The following is an 18,635-nucleotide window of genomic DNA, read 5'->3' as shown; positions in this document are numbered from 1 at the left end:
CTGCAATTGAATAGTGACCAACTGCATTACTAAAAGGTATTTTATGGCATCTTGAAATATAGCAGAGTGATACATGCTTCTACTTCAGATTATAGAAACTATGCTTTAAGGCAAGACAGAGTGAAAGGCTTTAGAGGTCCTTGCTGAATAGAGAATTCAGAATTCACTTCACAATAACCTCATAGATAGAAACTTTTTTTTTTTTTTTTTCCTTCTCATCCAGATGATTCTCAGATAATTGAAAATCATGTTAGGGCAAATAAGGATGGCTGTGGCTTTAACATTCAAAAGAATTTGAATTGGTACACAGTGAATTTCCTCATATGGATATTTCTTCCCCAGAACAGAAGTGGAATAGGTCAGATTTTTTTGTTTTTGTAAACTGAATGGGATAATATATTTTTCATATGACATTTCTTAGTCTTTTCTCTTGGTTTGTGCATCAGCTGAAGCATTCCTATCCTAGTTATCAAGTAGAAATTGAAGTTGTACTGCTAGAAATGAAAGCAGTATTTCATCCTAGGTTTCATATTTTCCATTATTCTCAGAACAAACTAAAACTGAATATAGTCCTTCCTTTTTAGCATTCACGCCAGAGGCAAAAGACAGCAAACATTTGGTTTTATCTTGTGAAACTATGCTCTTGAGATTTATGGAATTTGTATTTTCAACTGTTTTAAAGATAAGCTCTCAATGCCCTCCTGAAAAAATACTATTCATTAAACTACATATTTTTAAAGATTTATCTGTATTTTGATTGTCTTGGCAGTAATCCAACTCTTAGTTGGATGATTTACCAACCTGCAGACCTATTAAGGAGATTTAAGTCCTTTTTTAAAAAAAAAGGTTTTTCCTGAAATTTAGCAGTTCCAAAGCATTTTGAGCTATTCTTTTTCTAATTGCATGGTACTGTGAAAATTCTGCAACTAAAATATTATGTTTAACTTCAGGGTAACATTCAGTGTGGAATATGATATGCTTATAAAATTAAAGATAAGGCAGACAGACAGTTGACTGTCCTGCCTGAGCATGAAATGTATTCTGGGCACCATTTAAACTGTATGATGTGCAAAGTCTAAGATCTATAGAATATCATCTGATAACCTCTTCATGTTAAGAACATCCTAAAAAATATTCTCTGTCTTAATTAACACTGGTCAGCTCTCATTGTACTCTAGCAGACATTGATTATATGGGCTGTTGAATCCTTTTTTGAAGATGTTGCTGCATAATTCTGCTGGATTCAATCATTAGATTTATTGACAATAATGACAGCTCCTGATTTATTCAAATGATACCTCTGTATAGCATCTGTTGGTGGATAAGAAAAAAATTATACATACATATATATATATGTAGAGAGAGGTGGAAGTGTTTTATCTTAATAAGGTATCAATTATGTATTGTGGTTATCTTTGTGTGTGCAAATTAAAAAAAAAAAATCTTAAAAATTTCAAGACTCATGGGCGAGCAGACAGATCGCCAATACCTCTCTAAGTAAAAGTCAGAGGTGAGGTAGATAATTCAAGCTTCTTATATTCATTGTTAGAGTAAACAAAAGAATTATTGATTGGGAAGATAAGACTGTATAAAAGAAAGCAAATTTAATAGTCCTATGTATAATGATTAATTAAGGGAATAACATGGATTAGATATCTCTCTTAGAGGAATAATATCACAGTTTGATTTTTTTTTTTTAAATTTTAAGAAATATCTACTAGTTATGACTGTCATCAATTATATAATTCTTTCTGTAATATTTTTAGTTGAATAAAAGAAGGATGGGAAAATACATTCTCTGATTATATAACTTCAATTGATTTATGATCACAAGATATCAAGAGTATCAGGGAAGAAATGCTGTTTTTTCAGAAACTGGAAAAGAAAGAAATATTTTAAATTGGTGTCTCTTGTGCAGCCTTTGCTATTTATTGGTCGGCCAATTACTGCTGACTTGAATTTCCATTGAGAACTTATAGAAGCACAGTAAACAAATAAAATCCCAAATGAGATATGTTGTGGCTCTGTACTCACTTTGTAGATGCCAAGTGAAGTAGTCAGAGTGTTTATTCCTGACAATGAGAATCTCTTTTATTCTCTGACAGCCACGAGCTGTTGCTGGTTTTCGAGGAACAGTCCGATACGCATCAATCAACGCTCACAGAAACAGAGTGAGTAGCACAATCTGGATCGTACCCATCTCATAGTTGGAAGCTACTGCTGGAAGCAGTCAGTAGGGCAGCTACTGTTAATTTCCTTTTTTTTTATTTTATTCTTATCTGTGCATTTATTATGTAGAAATTCATAGCTATGAATTTTATGAAAGGATAATGTAATTTACGTTAGTTGAGGATAAAATAGTTCTTGCACAAATAATAGTGATTCAAATACTTATCTTTGATGCTCAATTGTATTGTAAGTTAATTAGTTAAAAAAGTGAAGCTGGTGAGTTTTATGAGGTACATAATGCCCAGTATGTGGTCTTAACAACATAATCTAAAGAAAGTTGAATAAACAGAGATTTGTGATGTTATTTTAAAGCACTTCAATGTTTATTTTATTTCTCTCTGCCTTCTATGAAAAATTACTTGTATGTTTCTTCCTAAAATAGCCACTGGATTTAATTTACTTTTTTTGCAGCATAGGCTATATTAAATTTTATATAATAATTTAAGTTGTGAGCAATAAAGAACTTATCTTCCCATTTGTTTAGGTATTTGTCATATTCTTTAAAATAATATTTCCTTTTACAGGAAATGGGTCGGCATGATGACCTCTGGTCTCTCTTCTACATGTTGGTGGAATTTGTAGTTGGCCAACTGCCTTGGAGAAAAATAAAAGATAAGGTAAAGCTAGAGGTGAAACCAAAGAGCGTAAGGGAGATTTACTTCTGGATTCCAGAGAAATGCTGTGATAAAGATTCCTCTTAGAATCATTAATTCATTTTAACATTACATGTCCCAGTCTTTTGTGGCTAGTGTCATGGTATAAAAAGCAATCAAATTTTACTAAGTGTTTGAGGAAGAAAGGAAGTTATACTTCTAGATTGAAATTACCGTAAAGGGCAGAAGTAAGTGTATATTTGCCACTTACTTCATTATTCCTGTTATTAGTTGAGTGCCTTATTTCACCTGTCACATACTTAAAATTTCTAATCTATTTTGATTTTTTGTGAAATAGGCATTTCTTTTTTGCTGGTGAGCAAAAGTGGATTGGGCAATATGCAGTAGTGCCTTTAGTCATATGTCAGAGGTGAAGTATGCAAAGAAACAATATCTAATCAGCCTGTTATTCTTGTAACTTCTTTTGAAATGATACTGAAACCAGGTTACTCTCTCACATGGTTTATGTATTGGTAGATGACAGTGTGGTATATAGGTAGCATCTCCGTTTTGGTTTTGATTTAGCATCTTACATGACTGAATATACACCAAAAAGTGACTGAACTTGATGTGATGCAATAGGACATTTAAATCTTTAAAATATACTATTAGAAATGGTTGGTGTGTTTAGTGACATCTCTTTGTATCAGTCAGCATCCAAACACGAACAAGACAAACAACACAGTAGAAAACTTAATGGCTTTTCATACTGAATTTGAAGTTTGTACATTATTTTGCAAGTGTACCAAGGCCAAAACCAGAATCTCCTATCTTGCTCTGGTGTAGAATGGCCTTTCTCAGTGTCATTCAGAGTAATGTAGTGACCTGTCTCTCTGACTAGTAGTGTACTGAATGGCTGTAACAGAGAATTCACATTCTCTGTATGTTGTAATAGAGAATGAAGGTGTGCCAATGTTTGTTGTGTTGCTTACTCCTAGGAGCAAGTGGGTTCCATTAAAGAGAGGTATGAACACAGACTTATGTTGAAACACCTTCCTCAAGAATTCAATGTCTTTCTGGATCACATTTCTAATTTGGATTACTTCACAAAGCCTGATTACCAGGTAAACACTTGTACTATTTTGTCTTTCTATTTTATAAAGAAGATAATTTTATGCTGTTTCATCTTCAATTAACTTTGATTTCACTGTGTAATCTTGGTAGTTATTATGGTTTGTGCCACCACAAAGTTAATTTAATGATCATTTAGTGCCATGGAAACTCTGTGGTTCAAACGTTATTTTGTTCCACTTGTGAAGTGTAAGGATGTTAAGTTTCTAAAAACAATTGACACCTGCTTTTCAGTCAGTATTCTGTTAGGAATAGGGAGCTAGCCTATTATCACAGCCTTTTGTAGGTGCTCCATAAGTTACTTGGTCAGATTGTTCTCTCAGTGATTGTCATTCTGGCAGTTTTCCAAAGTCTGGAACTCAGCAGCTACAGCTAGAGCACAACCTACACTCTTGGTGAGTTTTCAAAACGAAAGTATTGTTACAGAGGTCACAGAAGACTTGTCATTTTTCTTCATTTAAGACAGTATTGCCTGCTGAAATGGGCAGCCTCTGCTCAGTGGTAAGGTGTTATGTGCCAAGAGGATAAGCTGTAGAATGTGTCTTAACACACTCAGTGTTGACCTATGATTAAACAATAAATAAAGATAGAACTTTTTTCCAGTTGGTGGAAATCAGCAGAGAGATTCTCAGGGAAAGCAGGGAGGGAGAGACTTCAGAGTTTTCAGTCTTGCACGCTGTGAGAAGTTGTAGTGATCTAATTGCACACCATGACAAGCTGTCCATGTGCCTTCCTTCTGGCTCCCAGAAACACACATTCCTGTCAGCTTCCCATTTGCAGGATCTGTCTGCCTCTGTGCCTTTGTTCAACTCCCTAAATCAGTGGGATCAGAAGGAATGGCTTTCTGTTGATGTTCAAGTGTAATTGATTCAACTGAATAAATAAATCTGACTAATTCTGGAATTGTTACTTTGATAAGAGTGACTCCTCTACTTTGCATGGTAAGATTAACAAAGAAATTAAGATATATAAAGATTGAAGAAAGAGCTGAAAATCTCAAGGAACAACTGATTTCCTGTTAGTAAGTGTATTTCTCTAAATATACTGATATATGATTCTGCACATTTGTAAAACAAATCAATTTTGTGAAAAAATTTGAATGTTACAAAAACCCAACTTATTAGAAATACAAGAAAAGGTTCAGCATGCCTGAAAAATAAATACTTTGATTACCCCCCGCCCTTTTCCATTATAAATTTCCATGAAATTGGCACTGTAGTTTACAATTAAGTGAGGAAAAATTTTTCAGTGTTTTGTGTGCCTAGTTATAAAGATGTATTAGAGTTTTCTTTTCCTGTGGTAGAAAGTACTATTGCAGAAATTTCAGAGTTTTTCCATGATAGAGACAGCCCAGTAATTTAGAGTCCCGTGGCTATTTGTGGAACATTTGGAATTGTGTTGCAGCCTGAGCCTTACAACACAGTCCTGCTCATGTGCTTTAGACCAGAGCAGGGTGGTTTTATTCAGAGCAGTGAGAACATGCTTTTAAATTCTGGTCTCTCTTAACTTGTGTTTGCAGTGTATTCTACTACTGTATTCTTTGTATTTATGGGTGGGCACTGAACAAGAGTGTATGTATATCCCTGCCTCAAAGAGTTTACAGTCTAAAAATTCATGACCTAGGTCAAGAAGCCATGTTTGATTTGGCAATGTCAGATGTTTATTTTATTCAGATATTTGTGCACATTGCCCCAGCCTCCTGATACCATTATGCATTTGAGAGTTTATATTTGCCTTATAGCAGAAATCGATGAAAAGATTTAAAGGAGAATGACCTTAAACATTATATCAGAGACACTGCCTAATGTTTAGAGGAAGAGAAGGATTAAACACAGTACATAAGGGACAGAATGAACTATGGCTTTGCTTCAGTAGGGTTACAGAAATGGCTGGGACATGTGGCACATAGAAGCTTCTTGAGAATAAAGATTAAATGGGTGAGACCACTCTATACAAGAGAAATGATCCAAACTTCCCATCTATTTTAAGTTGCCAAAGGGTATGCCAGAGGAGAGAGAATTTGGAAAAATTTTCAGCATCCTGGATTGGAAAAAACCATGATTTTTAGCTTCTAGGTGAAAAAAACCTTAGAAATGTTACAGAGTAAGAGAATGATACGGACACAGCCTTCCCATCAGTGACTAGAATAAGACAAAGTTTATTTCACAGAGAGAAGAAAGGGATGCCATTTGTTTTTCTGTCATGGACAGTTTTCTAAAGGCTTTTTCATAGCATAAAATGAGGATTGATAATTTAGACATTTATATAGTATAAATGTCAGCATTATATGAAGCAAATTGTATGTGGTTCTTATTGACAGAAAGACATCAATTAGCAGATCAGTATCCTTTCCTGTATCTCATTCATTTCCTTGGTTTCATGGTGTTACAAATGTATTCTTTTCTTCTACTAGAGAGAGCCATTTCATAGTATTCTGCAGCAATGTAGTTATGCTTCTGTGTGTGTGTGTATTTGTCTTTTTGTAAAAGTCTGTGGTATATCTTTTTCTCCTGTCTGATAAAAACACAGGTGTGGGTGGATGTTTTTTCCGTTTTAATAAAATGGAAGTTGGTATGTCTTGTGGCCTCAAGAAGTGTTTCATGTAAAAAACTTAATGTTGTTGTCTGTATTACAGGAAGGTATTTCTTAATTGCTTTGTCTCTTAGACAAAAATGAATCTTATTAACTTTTTTTCTTTATTTTCAGCTTCTCATGTCTGTGTTTGACAACAGCATGAAAACGTTTGGGGTTATTGAAAGCGATCCTTTTGACTGGGAGAAGAGTGGCACTGATGGCTCTCTGACAACAACAACAACTTCAACCACCCCTCAGCTGCACACTCGTCTTACACCAGCTGCAATTGGGTATGCATGGGGTGGTCTCTTCAATGGCTGCCAGGAGGGGCTTCCTACCAAAGGGAAAAAAATTATCTCCATAATTTTGTTTTTTTCTGCAGGATCTTGAATGCATAGAGGAAGGGAGGTTTGGGAGCATTTGAAATATTTCCCTTTTGAGGGTTCCAGTTAATACTATCCTGAAAGATCAGCACTGCAGTCCTAAAATTACAGCAATAAAAATAGTACTCCAGGAAATTGCATGTAAATTTGCTCGTCCATCCTTTGCTAAATCGTATTTTGTGAAACTACATAATATGTCCTGAGCTTAAGTGCCTGGAAATAAACCCATTGTTTTCTGTAAGCTTGGAATAAAATTCTAGCTGTAATTCCCTTGTAAGTTTAAAAAATGAATGGATCTTTATAAGAAATTTGGAAATAGGTTTTGGTTGTGTTTGAAATAATATTTAATGTTTTTTGAGACATTCTGTAATGAAGTAAATTGAACAAGATGTGATGTTTAATAATACCCATACTCAGGGGACTGAAGAATACAAGAGGTGTTTATGGATGAATGTAGGAAGTGTTTATGGGTGCCTTTTTTTTTTAATAGAAGAATACATACAGAAGAGTCAGGAGAGAAGTTGAGCCTGGACATGATCTCTAATAAATTTTCTCAGAAGTGGCTTCAAAAACATTAGAATTTTTTTTTTATTTACGTATTTTGTTATGTATGTGAATTAAATAATTTGTGAGAGCCAGAAAATAGGGGGGTTTACATTTAATAATTTCCAGTATTTAGTTTTCTGCAGCAACATGATTTTCTTTGTAAGTTTTTATTTGTTTCTTTCCTTTAAAATAGAAAATAATTTCTGAAAACCCACAAGAGTATAAAAATTTTTACTTTTCTGATTTTGTTTTTGAACTACTTTTGTAGAATTGCCAATGCCACTCCTATCCCAGGAGATTTGCTGCGGGAAAATACAGATGAAGTATTCCCTGATGAGCAGCTCAGTGATGGAGAGAATGTTATTCCCGTTGGTGTATCACCAGAGAAACTACCTGGATCCCCTGGACATCAGCGTCCTCAGGAAAAAGATGTTTGGGAAGAAATGGATGCCAACAGAAACAAAATAAAACTGGGGATCTGTAAGGTACTTTGAAATTTGCATTGTGAAGACCATTTTTAACAGTTTCTTGTCCTCATAGTGCACGTAAGATATAATTGATAAGGCACTTGTACTGATACTGATTGCCCAGAATGATCTAAGAAAATTATTCATGGTAGAGATAACACATTTTATATACTGAAAAAAGCAGACAGGCTTTTGGGCCTTGTGTCACTTTATCAGGTCTTTATGATGAATAGCTTGCTGGTAATTTGACACTCTTCGTAATTTACTCATTCATTTTCTTCAGGCATGATCTTTATTCTTGTTCACTGGATGAAATCAAAGCAATTTTCTTGCATCTTACATGTGTTGAGGCTAGATACTAAATGTACAAAATAAGATTTTAATGTTCTTCAATTGATAAATCATCAGCGTGATTGACAGGATCCATTTAATTCACTTGGTGGTTTTGTCTCCATAAGATATGATACCTTTGTATTGATACAGAGGTTCATTGGCTGGTCTTTAGAAGATAATGTTGCTTTATTTTCAAAAGGGGTCTCTGAGAATTGATTCCTGTTTTCCTTACTCACAATAACAGTATTTCATACTAGGACAGATGCAACCTATTTCTTGATATAACAGTGTTTTTAACATGAAAACAGGTCTGGTACTAAACTTTCTTTATCAAGGAGGGCTGTATAGTTCTGAAGCTGCCACTCTTTATTTGCTAGAAAAAATGTTGTATTGTGGGAAAGATCAAGGCATGGTGCCTGTTTTCAAATGTACTTATTTGTTTGGTTGGTTTTTTTACCAGAGAGAGAGAGAGAGAGAGAAAGGAGATTGCACTATTTCAAACAAAAGCACTTTCTGTTACACCTGTAGAAACTAAGGATGATCATAATTTCCCAGCTCTAAATCATGTCATGTTCAGTTATTATTCTAAATAATGTTCAGTCATTATTAAGATAGAATGGAGTTGTGCTAAAACACAGTTTAAAGTCACAGCAATATTTAGTAGATTTAGGGTATAACATTGTTATATGCTCCAGAGAATCAAAAAGTTAGCCTGGAAGCTAACTTCTCTTTAATAAGAGCAGTTGACTGTAAAGCAGACCAAGGATGCTACCAAATGCAAGGTTTCAGACTATTATTAAAGAAAAATAATGTGAAATATCAAAGGAAATGTAACTCTATTTCTGGTTCTTTAATACTCTTGTTCTCAGACTTACCCAGAACGAGTATATTGCCAGTATTTTGTCTGCCATAGGTGTGTGCTGAAGAGTGTATCTAAACTACCTTAACTATGGTGTGAATTTAAGGACCATTCCAAATATAAATTGGCTTTTGACATTCTAAAAACTTGGAGGATCTTTACAGTGTAGTACCTTGTCTTCCTCTTGTTCTTCCACTCCTAGCGAGTTACATTTTTACTTTACATTTTGCACAGGCTGCTACAGAGGAAGAAAACAGCCATGGACCAGGGAATGGAATGCTTAATGCCCCGAGTCTGGGCTCTCCAATTCGAGTTCGCTCAGAGACCACCCAGTTAGACAGAGATGTTCCACTGGTGCGAAAGTTACGTTCCATTCACAGCTTTGAACTGGAGAAGCGTATGACGTTGGAGTCTAAGCCCGACACTGATAAGTTTCTTGAGACCTGGTAAAGAAATTTTGTTATCCTTTTGCTAGGATCTTTTTAGGATATGTGATTAGGATACTATTATCTTTGCTGTGTGAAGAGCAGGAATGGACCTGTTGAGTATGCTTATGCAAGTTGCAGTGAAGTATTTTTTATAATATTGCTCAATTAATGGATTTCACTACTTGACAGCTACTTTAGAAAATGATTTTTGCTAGAATACAGTTGAAATTGGACTTCCACATCTGGGAATTTTGTATTTCAAAACCTAGTGGTTTTAACTCTGGTATTTATTAGCTTTTTCTTCAGCAACATACTCTTGACAGTCGGTACAACTCATCCTGAATAAGAGGATTGACATCAGGTGCTCAATAGAGGTGACATGAGATTAGGCTATATGACATGAAAAGGGAGGTTTACAGGAAGTGGAGTGAAGAAGTTAGAAATCTACCTGCATGCAGCAGGCTTAGTTATGCCCAAAAGTGTTGCACCAACATAAAAAATCTTGGTCAAAGACAGAGAACTTCAAATGGAATTTGAAGATAGAGAAGAGACAAATGTATGAAAATGGATTCGGTTTGCCTATGAAAGAAAAAGGGGAGAAGGACACAGTGAAATCTGACTGAAAGGCAGAGACTGAGTGGGGTCAGTAGAGGAGAGCTGGGGTGATGGCAGTAGTAAGTCCTTCTAAATACTCCATAGTGGAGCTAGGAATTTGCATTTGTTTGATGAAGCAAATTATGCAAAGCGTAAGTAAGGAATCAGTCAAAGCAATGAATAACATTCTTCTTGAAAACATAATAACTTCTGCATTAGACATCTGTTTTTTCTGTTCCTCTTTGAGTCTGCTTTGTAACAAATTAAGTACAGTGGGCATCTGTGGTAACCTCACTACTGAGTTTTTTTTTTCTCACAATTCTCCCTTCTGGTAATTATACTTACAATACAACGTGATACATTACAGCTACAATTAAAAAATGTGTATATTTCTAAGACCATTGTAGGTTGTTGTAGAATATGACAACAAATTTTTATATAAATCTAGTTTTCTTCTTCTGAAAACATTCAAATGTAACTTACATTATTCAATTAATTCTGCACTAATTCAGACATTAACTTCTTTTCTCTAAGTTTGGAGAAGAAGCAGAAAGACTTGAAATTGGCAGAGACTCCTGCTGCTGCTGTTCCTCCTCTTTCTCAGAAAACATCTGTTCCTGCTCCTGTGAGTGCCCGCAGAGACCATGTTTGGCACTATGATGAAGAGTATCTTCCAGATGCTTCAAAGCCCATGTCAGCTAATTCTCCTGACCATGCTGATGGTGTTATGAGCAATGGATTTGTAGCTGTTAACCTAAGCTCCTGCAGGCAGGAGGTTGATTCTAAGGAATGGGTGATAATAGATAAGGAACGGGACTTGCAGGACTTCAGGACAAATGAGGCTTTAGGGCACAAATTGACTGGAAGTCCCTCAGATGAAGAGCCAGAGGTACTACAAGTTCTAGAAGAGCCCCTTCCTGAAGAGCAATCCAGAGAGGGTGGTTGGGCAGGAAACAATGTTCATGCCAAGAACCAAACTTCAGGGGTGGAGTTTGTTCTAGACATGGAATGTCATCCTGCTGCATCTGAACAGCTTACAGATAAATTGGAACTTCTGTCTGGAGCTGCAGGACAGCTTCTTGCAGCCACCCCTACAAGTCCTATGGAAGCTCAAGCAGAAGGAGCACTCACTCCGGTAAGAAAACATCTTTATTCAGAATTGTAAGAGGAAATGGTAAAGGTGGTGACTAAAATACAGCAGTGGAGCAGAAATTCCTACTTTCAGCAGGTAAGGGACTTGATTCTTGAAGACTGATCTTCCATATTCTGTTACACAGCTGTTTACAGTCACCCCTGGAAGTGCTAATTGTTCTGCAGGTGTGACCCACAAAACCGGCCACATTTAACAAAGTGTCATCTATCTATATATCTGCCTATCTAAGGAAGTTCCTTGTGCAGTGATTCCTAATCAATCAGAGACATACATGCAAACACATATTTATTATATTTGCAGTACATAAATATAAAATTACAACTGAATATGTAAAGTACTGTGCTGCAGTATTTCATGTGTTTCAGGAAAAATCTTAAGTGGCTAAATTAATCAGTTACTTACACCTCTCACTATGACTCCTGCAGTGTTTGCTTCTGGAATTCACTTTGTTTCTTTCTGTTCCTTCAGAAGTTTCTAATAGCCTTTATACAAACAACTTGTTGCCTTTTACAAAGTGTTACTGCTTTTCATTTCTAAAATACTTCTGCAGCTCCTACTTTACTCCTGTATTTTTCACTAAGACAAATTGCTCCATTGCATATTCTTGTTTTTCACTTTTTCCATATTTTCTGAAGAATTCTGAGTTGCATGATTTTGAACATTTACTTTTTTCTCCTGTCACTGTTTCTGAAATTTCTTTGCCTTTACTTAAGAAGTAAGTGAGATTAATGGCTAAGTGATTTGGAATCACTTCATAATTTCATTTCTCTACTCTTTTAAAGTAGATGTTGTGGCATCTATGATCTAAAGGTCAGTTCTTTCAAGTTCCCTTGAGACAAGAAACCTGGCTATATTTTTTCTCCATGTATCACCACTTTTTGTGAAAGTTACTGCCAGCTAATTAGAAAAAGAAACTAGTCACCAACTACTCGTTTATTATAAGGTGTAGAGTATCCTTTATAGTGAAAATGTACTACTCAATGTAATTAGTTGTAGCAGTAGAGTAAAATTTCAACTACAGCTAGGTTCTCATGGAAAAGGCAAGATCATATTATTCATACAGAATTATATTTAGAGATCATACTTCAAATTATGTAGTTTACAGAAAATTTGTTTTGCATGACAGAAAATACAGAACTGTGTTGAACGACAGTTTTTTGAGATTTATTTTGAAATAAATCTCCTGCATGAAAGAGTTTTTGATGGATTAGAAAGTTTTAATGGTAAGAAACTGCTTTAAATTTTTAGGTTGTTTGATTTTCATCTTTTAAGATCAGTTTTAGTAAAACAGAGAAGAAAGAGCAGCACTTGGTCCTGTAGAAAATACAAATTATCAAGTGTTTTTATTTCAAAAGCCATTAAAACTAGCTTGTAATTTTATATGCAAATGCACTATACAACTGTACATTTTATACAAATGTACAAATGTGGCTCTTTTGGGGAAATAGCTGTTTTACTTAAAACTGAAAGTAGAGGTGGTACAAATATTATATACTACAGTGCAAGGAATGGACAATATCATTAGATGAAAAAGAAGAAGCTTCAGAACATGGGAGCAGAAGCAGCTGCAAAGTTAATTATTATAAAATGCATTGGAAAAACTACTGGCTGAAGTAGTAACTCAAGTGAAATTATATTTTACTTTGGCTTTGCAGGGAGATAAGTAGTATTTGTCATGACCACAAAAAAAGGGGAAATTTATTTGGTTTATGTTCTGTTAGAAGGGTAAGTAGTGCTCTGAGTGCAAGATGAATGCCAGGAAGGAACTTAGTGTTTCAAAGGTGAATGATGTACAATAGAAAATATAAACTGACCTGCAAATAAAGAAAATGGAAATTGCTTGGCCAGTTTAGGAGCTGGGAACAGGGTGTGTACACTCCAACTGTGATGGCAATTTGTGGTAGTCTTCCATCTACTCCATTAGCCCTTGAAAGCCACACAAACCCCAAGAGGCTCCTTCACAGTTTTTCTCTTTGTCCTTCATTGATGTGTTCCACTTTATAAAGGCTACTTAAATATTCCCTATGATGGATACTAGAACCTAGTTCTTACAGGTGAGTGTTCTTGTCACTTCACTGGGAGCAAGTGTGTGTACAAGCCTCTTCTTACTACCATTCTCTCTGTTTGAAAGTCCTGGTGACCTTAGGGAGCTGTTTGGTAGAGTCTTTTCCTTTCTTCCTTAGTGTACTTACTCTGAAACTGTTTTTTCAATGTGATCCTTAGGTGTGCATCAGATGTTCTCTTTCTTTAGTAATTTCTTCTAGGTAGCACCTTCCTGGCAATAAAAATAATAGGCAAAAGTCATGCTTTACTTTTCTGCTGATTTAATTATATTGCACCAGTTAGTAAGAGCAGACTCGGATCCAAGAATGTTCATTTTAGGGCTATAAATCTAAAGGGGTTAAAAATAGATGTTGAAATTATAGTAATATAGAAGCTTAATATAATTACTGAAATAGTTCACTCAATTTCAAACAGCTTGAGACTCTAGGACATGCCAGCATTCATGGGTATCATGTTCATGAATATACCTCCCAAATGGATTTCTACCGACCTGCTTCACTGTCACTTAGAAGAAAGTACAGTTTTGTTTTTGGGCTTATTCTGATATATTCATTAAATATGCAAGCAATTACTTCAGTGGTGAATGAATAAAATAGTTTTCTTATTGTAAGTCAAGTATGTTTTTTTAGTACTTCCTTTTTACTTGATGACTTTTCTTTGTTCTTTATTTCTTTCAGGCTTTTTTGCTCACTATTTTAGTAAGTAGTAACATGGATGTTTCTGTATGAGAAACTAATATTTCATACATTCACCCATAATTTTATTTTCCCCTGAAGCAAAGAATTTTCTTGTCTATAGTCCTTCCATTTGTACATAAATATTCTTCCTGAAATTGTGTGTTTGTGGACTTCCTCTAATTGTTGTTAATACCACTTCTCACCTGTTATACACAGCAGCAGCATTCTACTAAAAAAGTAAAATTGCACCAGTTAAGAAAGGAAACTTGAACTCAAAAAATAAGAGAAAAAAATGTCTAAGTTAGTGGCTTGGGGGTGAGAAAATCTCAGGCATAAAAAATTACAGCAAATTATGCTATCTATTATGGAAAAAGGCCTGCAGGTAAGAGAAGTATTTTTCATGTTATCAGTTTCGGTTTCCCAGTTGCAATACAGAATCTGTGTGCTGCCAGAAAAGACCAGTCTGGTCTGGCTTAGTTTAGGGCACATGGTCACATATCTGTTGAGCTACTCAGAGCATGCTAAGGGTATACATGCTGATTTATGGTTTAATAATGGCTTTATGCTGACTTTGGCTGCAGGACAGACTGTGTGATTTGCTGTAATATCTCCTGGCATGAAGCTAATTGGTCAACATAATTTGAGCTGATCTACACTAACAGTGAATTTATACTAAAGCAGCACTTTGCACCATACAGCTCTAATTTTCTTTTCCTACACCTGGTACTAATGGGCTAGAGCTGAACTTTCCATGTTGTGGACCCACAGCCTCATTAATTTTGTGTTTGTACAAAAATACAAAATTTTGTGTTTGTATTGAATTGCAAAGAACTCTATAAAGTGCTTACACAAGACCTTGCAACATATATTTGTCAAGCAGATATTTTAGTAAATAAGAAATAATGGATTTGAAGTAATTAAGCATGCAACAGCTCTTTCCATCTTCATCTTCAGTTTAAGTTAAACAACAGTTTGCTTTGGTCCCACTTGACTGAGAACACAAATTCATGTAGATGTGTATGTGTGTGTGTGTGTATGTGAAAGAAGAGAGGTTACTGTGTGAAACTATTTATTTTTTATTATTTAAAAATATTGCTGAAATGAAAATTTTATATGTCAAGGTACTATTATGTTTTATCAAAAGGTTGCTCTTTAATTTCTATTTAATTCTGAGTTATAAGTAATTTAATTTTCATGTACCTTCTATCCTCATTTGCTGATTTTATGAGACACTGGAAGTACTCTTTTTTTTCCAATTGCAAGTAAGCTATGTGTTGTAGGAACTGAAGCTTTAGTATTGACACAATTAAAAGATACCTTTTCCTTAGAAATGGAAATGCTTGCTAGATGCTCTTGCTTTCCAAAGGATATCAGTTAGAATTGCAAATACCGTGGCAGGAAACCAAAAGTCACCTTCAATGAAGCATGAAGCTTGCAGAACATTTCCTTATCTCTACTCTTCATGGTTTTCTCTAACTGTAATTGGAACAAAGAATTGCAAATTATGTATACCAATCTCATTTACAGATATTTAAATGTGTCACCATCAGATAGATATTTATTCAGTGTTGGGAAAGGTCTTGCAAAAAACCAGTTCGTTTTAGCTTTGTATATCAAAGCTATAGGTTTATTAGAATCATCAATAAGCAATTTAAAAATGTACTTTGTCTAAAATTAACAATTTGGAAGACTTTACAGTTCCTATTCTTTTTTCTTACCTGCTTGAATTAATGTAGTTCAAGATAAAGCAATTGTTCCTTGATTCTCCAGGCCAGTGTATCTCCTCGTTTGGTCCCATTTTTGGGAAATTTCATAATTGTTTACTATTAACCTTACTGCTTAATCCTGTCACGTGCAGTTCTTAAATTATGCTGCTATCTGGCACATCTGTAAAGCCTCCAATGGGTGTGTATGCTATCAATGTAGTAATCTCAGATACTCGGGTATGATGTTCTGCAGATGTGCAAAATGTTTGAAATGATCAATTATCAACTACCCAGCTATCAACTAATATACACAATGTCCTTGAAACAGACTTTACTCACTTACTAACTTTGCCCTACCCTGTTACTGACTAGTTAAAACAATTGCAATGGTTGGACTTAAAGAATCTGATTTTATTTTCCAACCTAAATGATTCTATGATTCTAAGACTGAGTAAATGAAGAGGCCAATTAGAGAAATAATGATTACTCTTGATTTTGATACTGGATTTTTGAAATGGATGATGGGAAATGTGAATATTAGACTTAAGACACCTCTTAAATTATGAACTGTCAGCCTCCTAGGGAGTTGTGAATATGGTTTTTTAGGGAATGCATAGAGGCAAGACATGAGCAAGAATTATTAAAATATATTCAACCTTATTTTCTTCCCTGCCATGTTGTTCTCACAGCTCAACCCATGTCACATGCTGCATTTCTCCACTCCAAGAATTTCAAGTCCCATCCTCCGCACCATGAGCCCTATAGGCTATCTATCCATCCACTTGGACCCTCTGAGGGAGGCTGGTTTACCAAGGAGTCAGTCAGCTGAGAGCCACTCCTCTTCCTCCTGCTCAACTGGCCGTAGGCAGCTTCCTGTCATTCCCTGTGGCAGCAAGTTCCCCCCTGTCATTCGCATCTCAAAAGCACAGCTTGAGCAGGTGAATAAGCCTTGTCTTCACAGAAGTGACTGCACTGTAGCAGTCATCTGCAAAGTTGAACATGTTCAGTTGCTCTGCACTACTCTGGTAGTAGGCATATGCTAGTCGTACTGCTATACACAGCATCCTAAAAATGCTTTGAAAGATCAAGTTGGGGAGTAGGAATGGATCTTTTCTGGGAATAGAGTTGGGAATACTCTGTGAGGAAGATATATTATCCCATTTAGAAGAGGGGAATATTTAAAGAGCTTTTATTCAGGTTAAGATCTGGATAAGTTAAGCATCTCTGGATGTTCTGGAAGACAGATTCACTTCCTCAGATATTTACTCTTGAAAAAAGATAAGATTATGAAACCCAGAAAAAAAAATTTGTTTTTTCTTTATTTAAAGCTAAGAATAGTGGGTTCCTACAATCACAGTACCAGCTGAATTTCAAATTGGGAACACATTAAAATCTGGACTATCCTAAAGGATTTTAATGTAACAAAAAGGGATCTAGAAACAGATTATTTCTTCAAAAATTAGCAAATAATAAATTTTTCTCCTGCTTACAGTATATAAAATAAATATGGCAATTATCAAGGGTCATAGGTTATAAAAAATTTCACTAGAGAAAGGGGACTTTTTGTAGTTTTGTATTTCTGGTTTCATTTCAATATGAAAGAGGAAGGTTTCCAATCATAATTGAAATTAAGTCTAATTTTTGTATTAGTCACAAAAATATTGAGATCTGCTAAGTAGTGTGAGTTTGCATTGTTGGGTAAAGCAGTATGACATAGCATTAATGCATAAGACTAACATATCATCATCATTTTACCATTAATATTTAATTTGGATTATATTTTGTGTTGCCTTTCATTTCCAATGTATTTTTTCTGTATAAAAAGTTCTATATTAGATACAGTTTTTCTTCTCTCAGTGAAGAATGAACAGGAGTACTGATATTAAAAGTAATTCATCAAGCTTAGTTACTTTCAAAATCTGTAGGATCATTGGTGTGTGGTAACAAGGCAAACTCCTGTTTTTTAGCTGAATATTAAAAAAAAAATGTTTCTGTGCTTGACATATAAAAACAAACAGTAGCTCCCAATGTTCATAATTGTGAACTTGTTGGGATACCAAAACACTACATCTTCATGATGGCTGAGGTATTGAGTAGGGAAAAGGACCTAGGAGAAATTAACCCATTAGGAGTTAAGCTTCAGTATTTTTCAGCGTTGGTTTATATTCTACGATACAACATGGCCTTAATTTCTGTTTTGCTTTTTGGTTTTGGTTTTTTTAAAAATCTCTATAGCTACAATTTTAAATTTTTCAATCAGGATCTGTTGCAGATGTAATTAGCAAACTTAGTAAAATGTGCACAATACTCAGAGAAAACAAGGTGGCACAGAAGGTCTTCTCTGGCTTCCTTAGTACCCAAGAAATAAATATAGCTGCAATATTAATAAGGGCTACAAAGTGATGTACTTTGTCATGTGAAGAAGACATGGCATTGTGCCAGGTGCTGCTACTTGGTGGAATGAACATTAAGCTGCTTCTTTTTTCTTACCTGGTAAGTGCTTGACTGCTGTGTTACTTTTTGAGCTATGATTTGAAAGTCCTAACTGTGTTAAGAATTTCCAGTTTGTCATTTCCTTCTGAAAAAACAAGCACATGATTGTTTAGTTCATTCCAGCAATGAAAGCCTCATGTACTTCATGGCTCACTGAAGAATTAAAAAACTTTTGCAAGTCCTTCTTTTTTTTGACATATTTTAAATAATTTTAATGTCATTTATGTTAATCTGTATAAATATTTGGTACTGAATATATTTTCACTTCTTTCCTGCTGTCTGCAATTTGGTTCAGCATTCATAACTAATGAATTACAGAGGTCAGGGACCTGTACTGTTGAATTTAGTTTCATGTATTAAAATATAAGGAATGATACATTTGTTTCTGAAATCAAGCAAAGTGAC

The 18,635-nt window shown here is 35.0% G+C and overlaps 1 protein-coding gene across 1 annotated transcript in view; it reads left to right on the top strand.

Moving 5' to 3' along the window:
- The window catches only part of TTBK2 (tau tubulin kinase 2), a 69,837-nt gene that overhangs the window by 41,587 nt on the left and 9,615 nt on the right, over positions 1 to 18,635 (top strand). The window contains exons 7-14 of the mRNA XM_079308010.1: positions 2,106 to 2,171; positions 2,754 to 2,846; positions 3,821 to 3,946; positions 6,660 to 6,817; positions 7,725 to 7,941; positions 9,350 to 9,561; positions 10,672 to 11,272; positions 16,427 to 16,675. Of these exons, the coding sequence (XP_079164136.1) occupies positions 2,106 to 2,171; positions 2,754 to 2,846; positions 3,821 to 3,946; positions 6,660 to 6,817; positions 7,725 to 7,941; positions 9,350 to 9,561; positions 10,672 to 11,272; positions 16,427 to 16,675 (1,722 nt within the window). The remainder of the gene's footprint in view (positions 1 to 2,105; positions 2,172 to 2,753; positions 2,847 to 3,820; positions 3,947 to 6,659; positions 6,818 to 7,724; positions 7,942 to 9,349; positions 9,562 to 10,671; positions 11,273 to 16,426; positions 16,676 to 18,635) is intronic.

Source organism: Erithacus rubecula (genome assembly GCF_903797595.1).
Source record: "Erithacus rubecula genome assembly, chromosome: 6".
NCBI classification, from domain to species: domain Eukaryota; kingdom Metazoa; phylum Chordata; class Aves; order Passeriformes; family Muscicapidae; genus Erithacus; species Erithacus rubecula.
The sequence above is the reverse complement of the archived record's forward strand: the minus strand, read 5'-3'. Positions and strand labels throughout refer to the sequence as shown.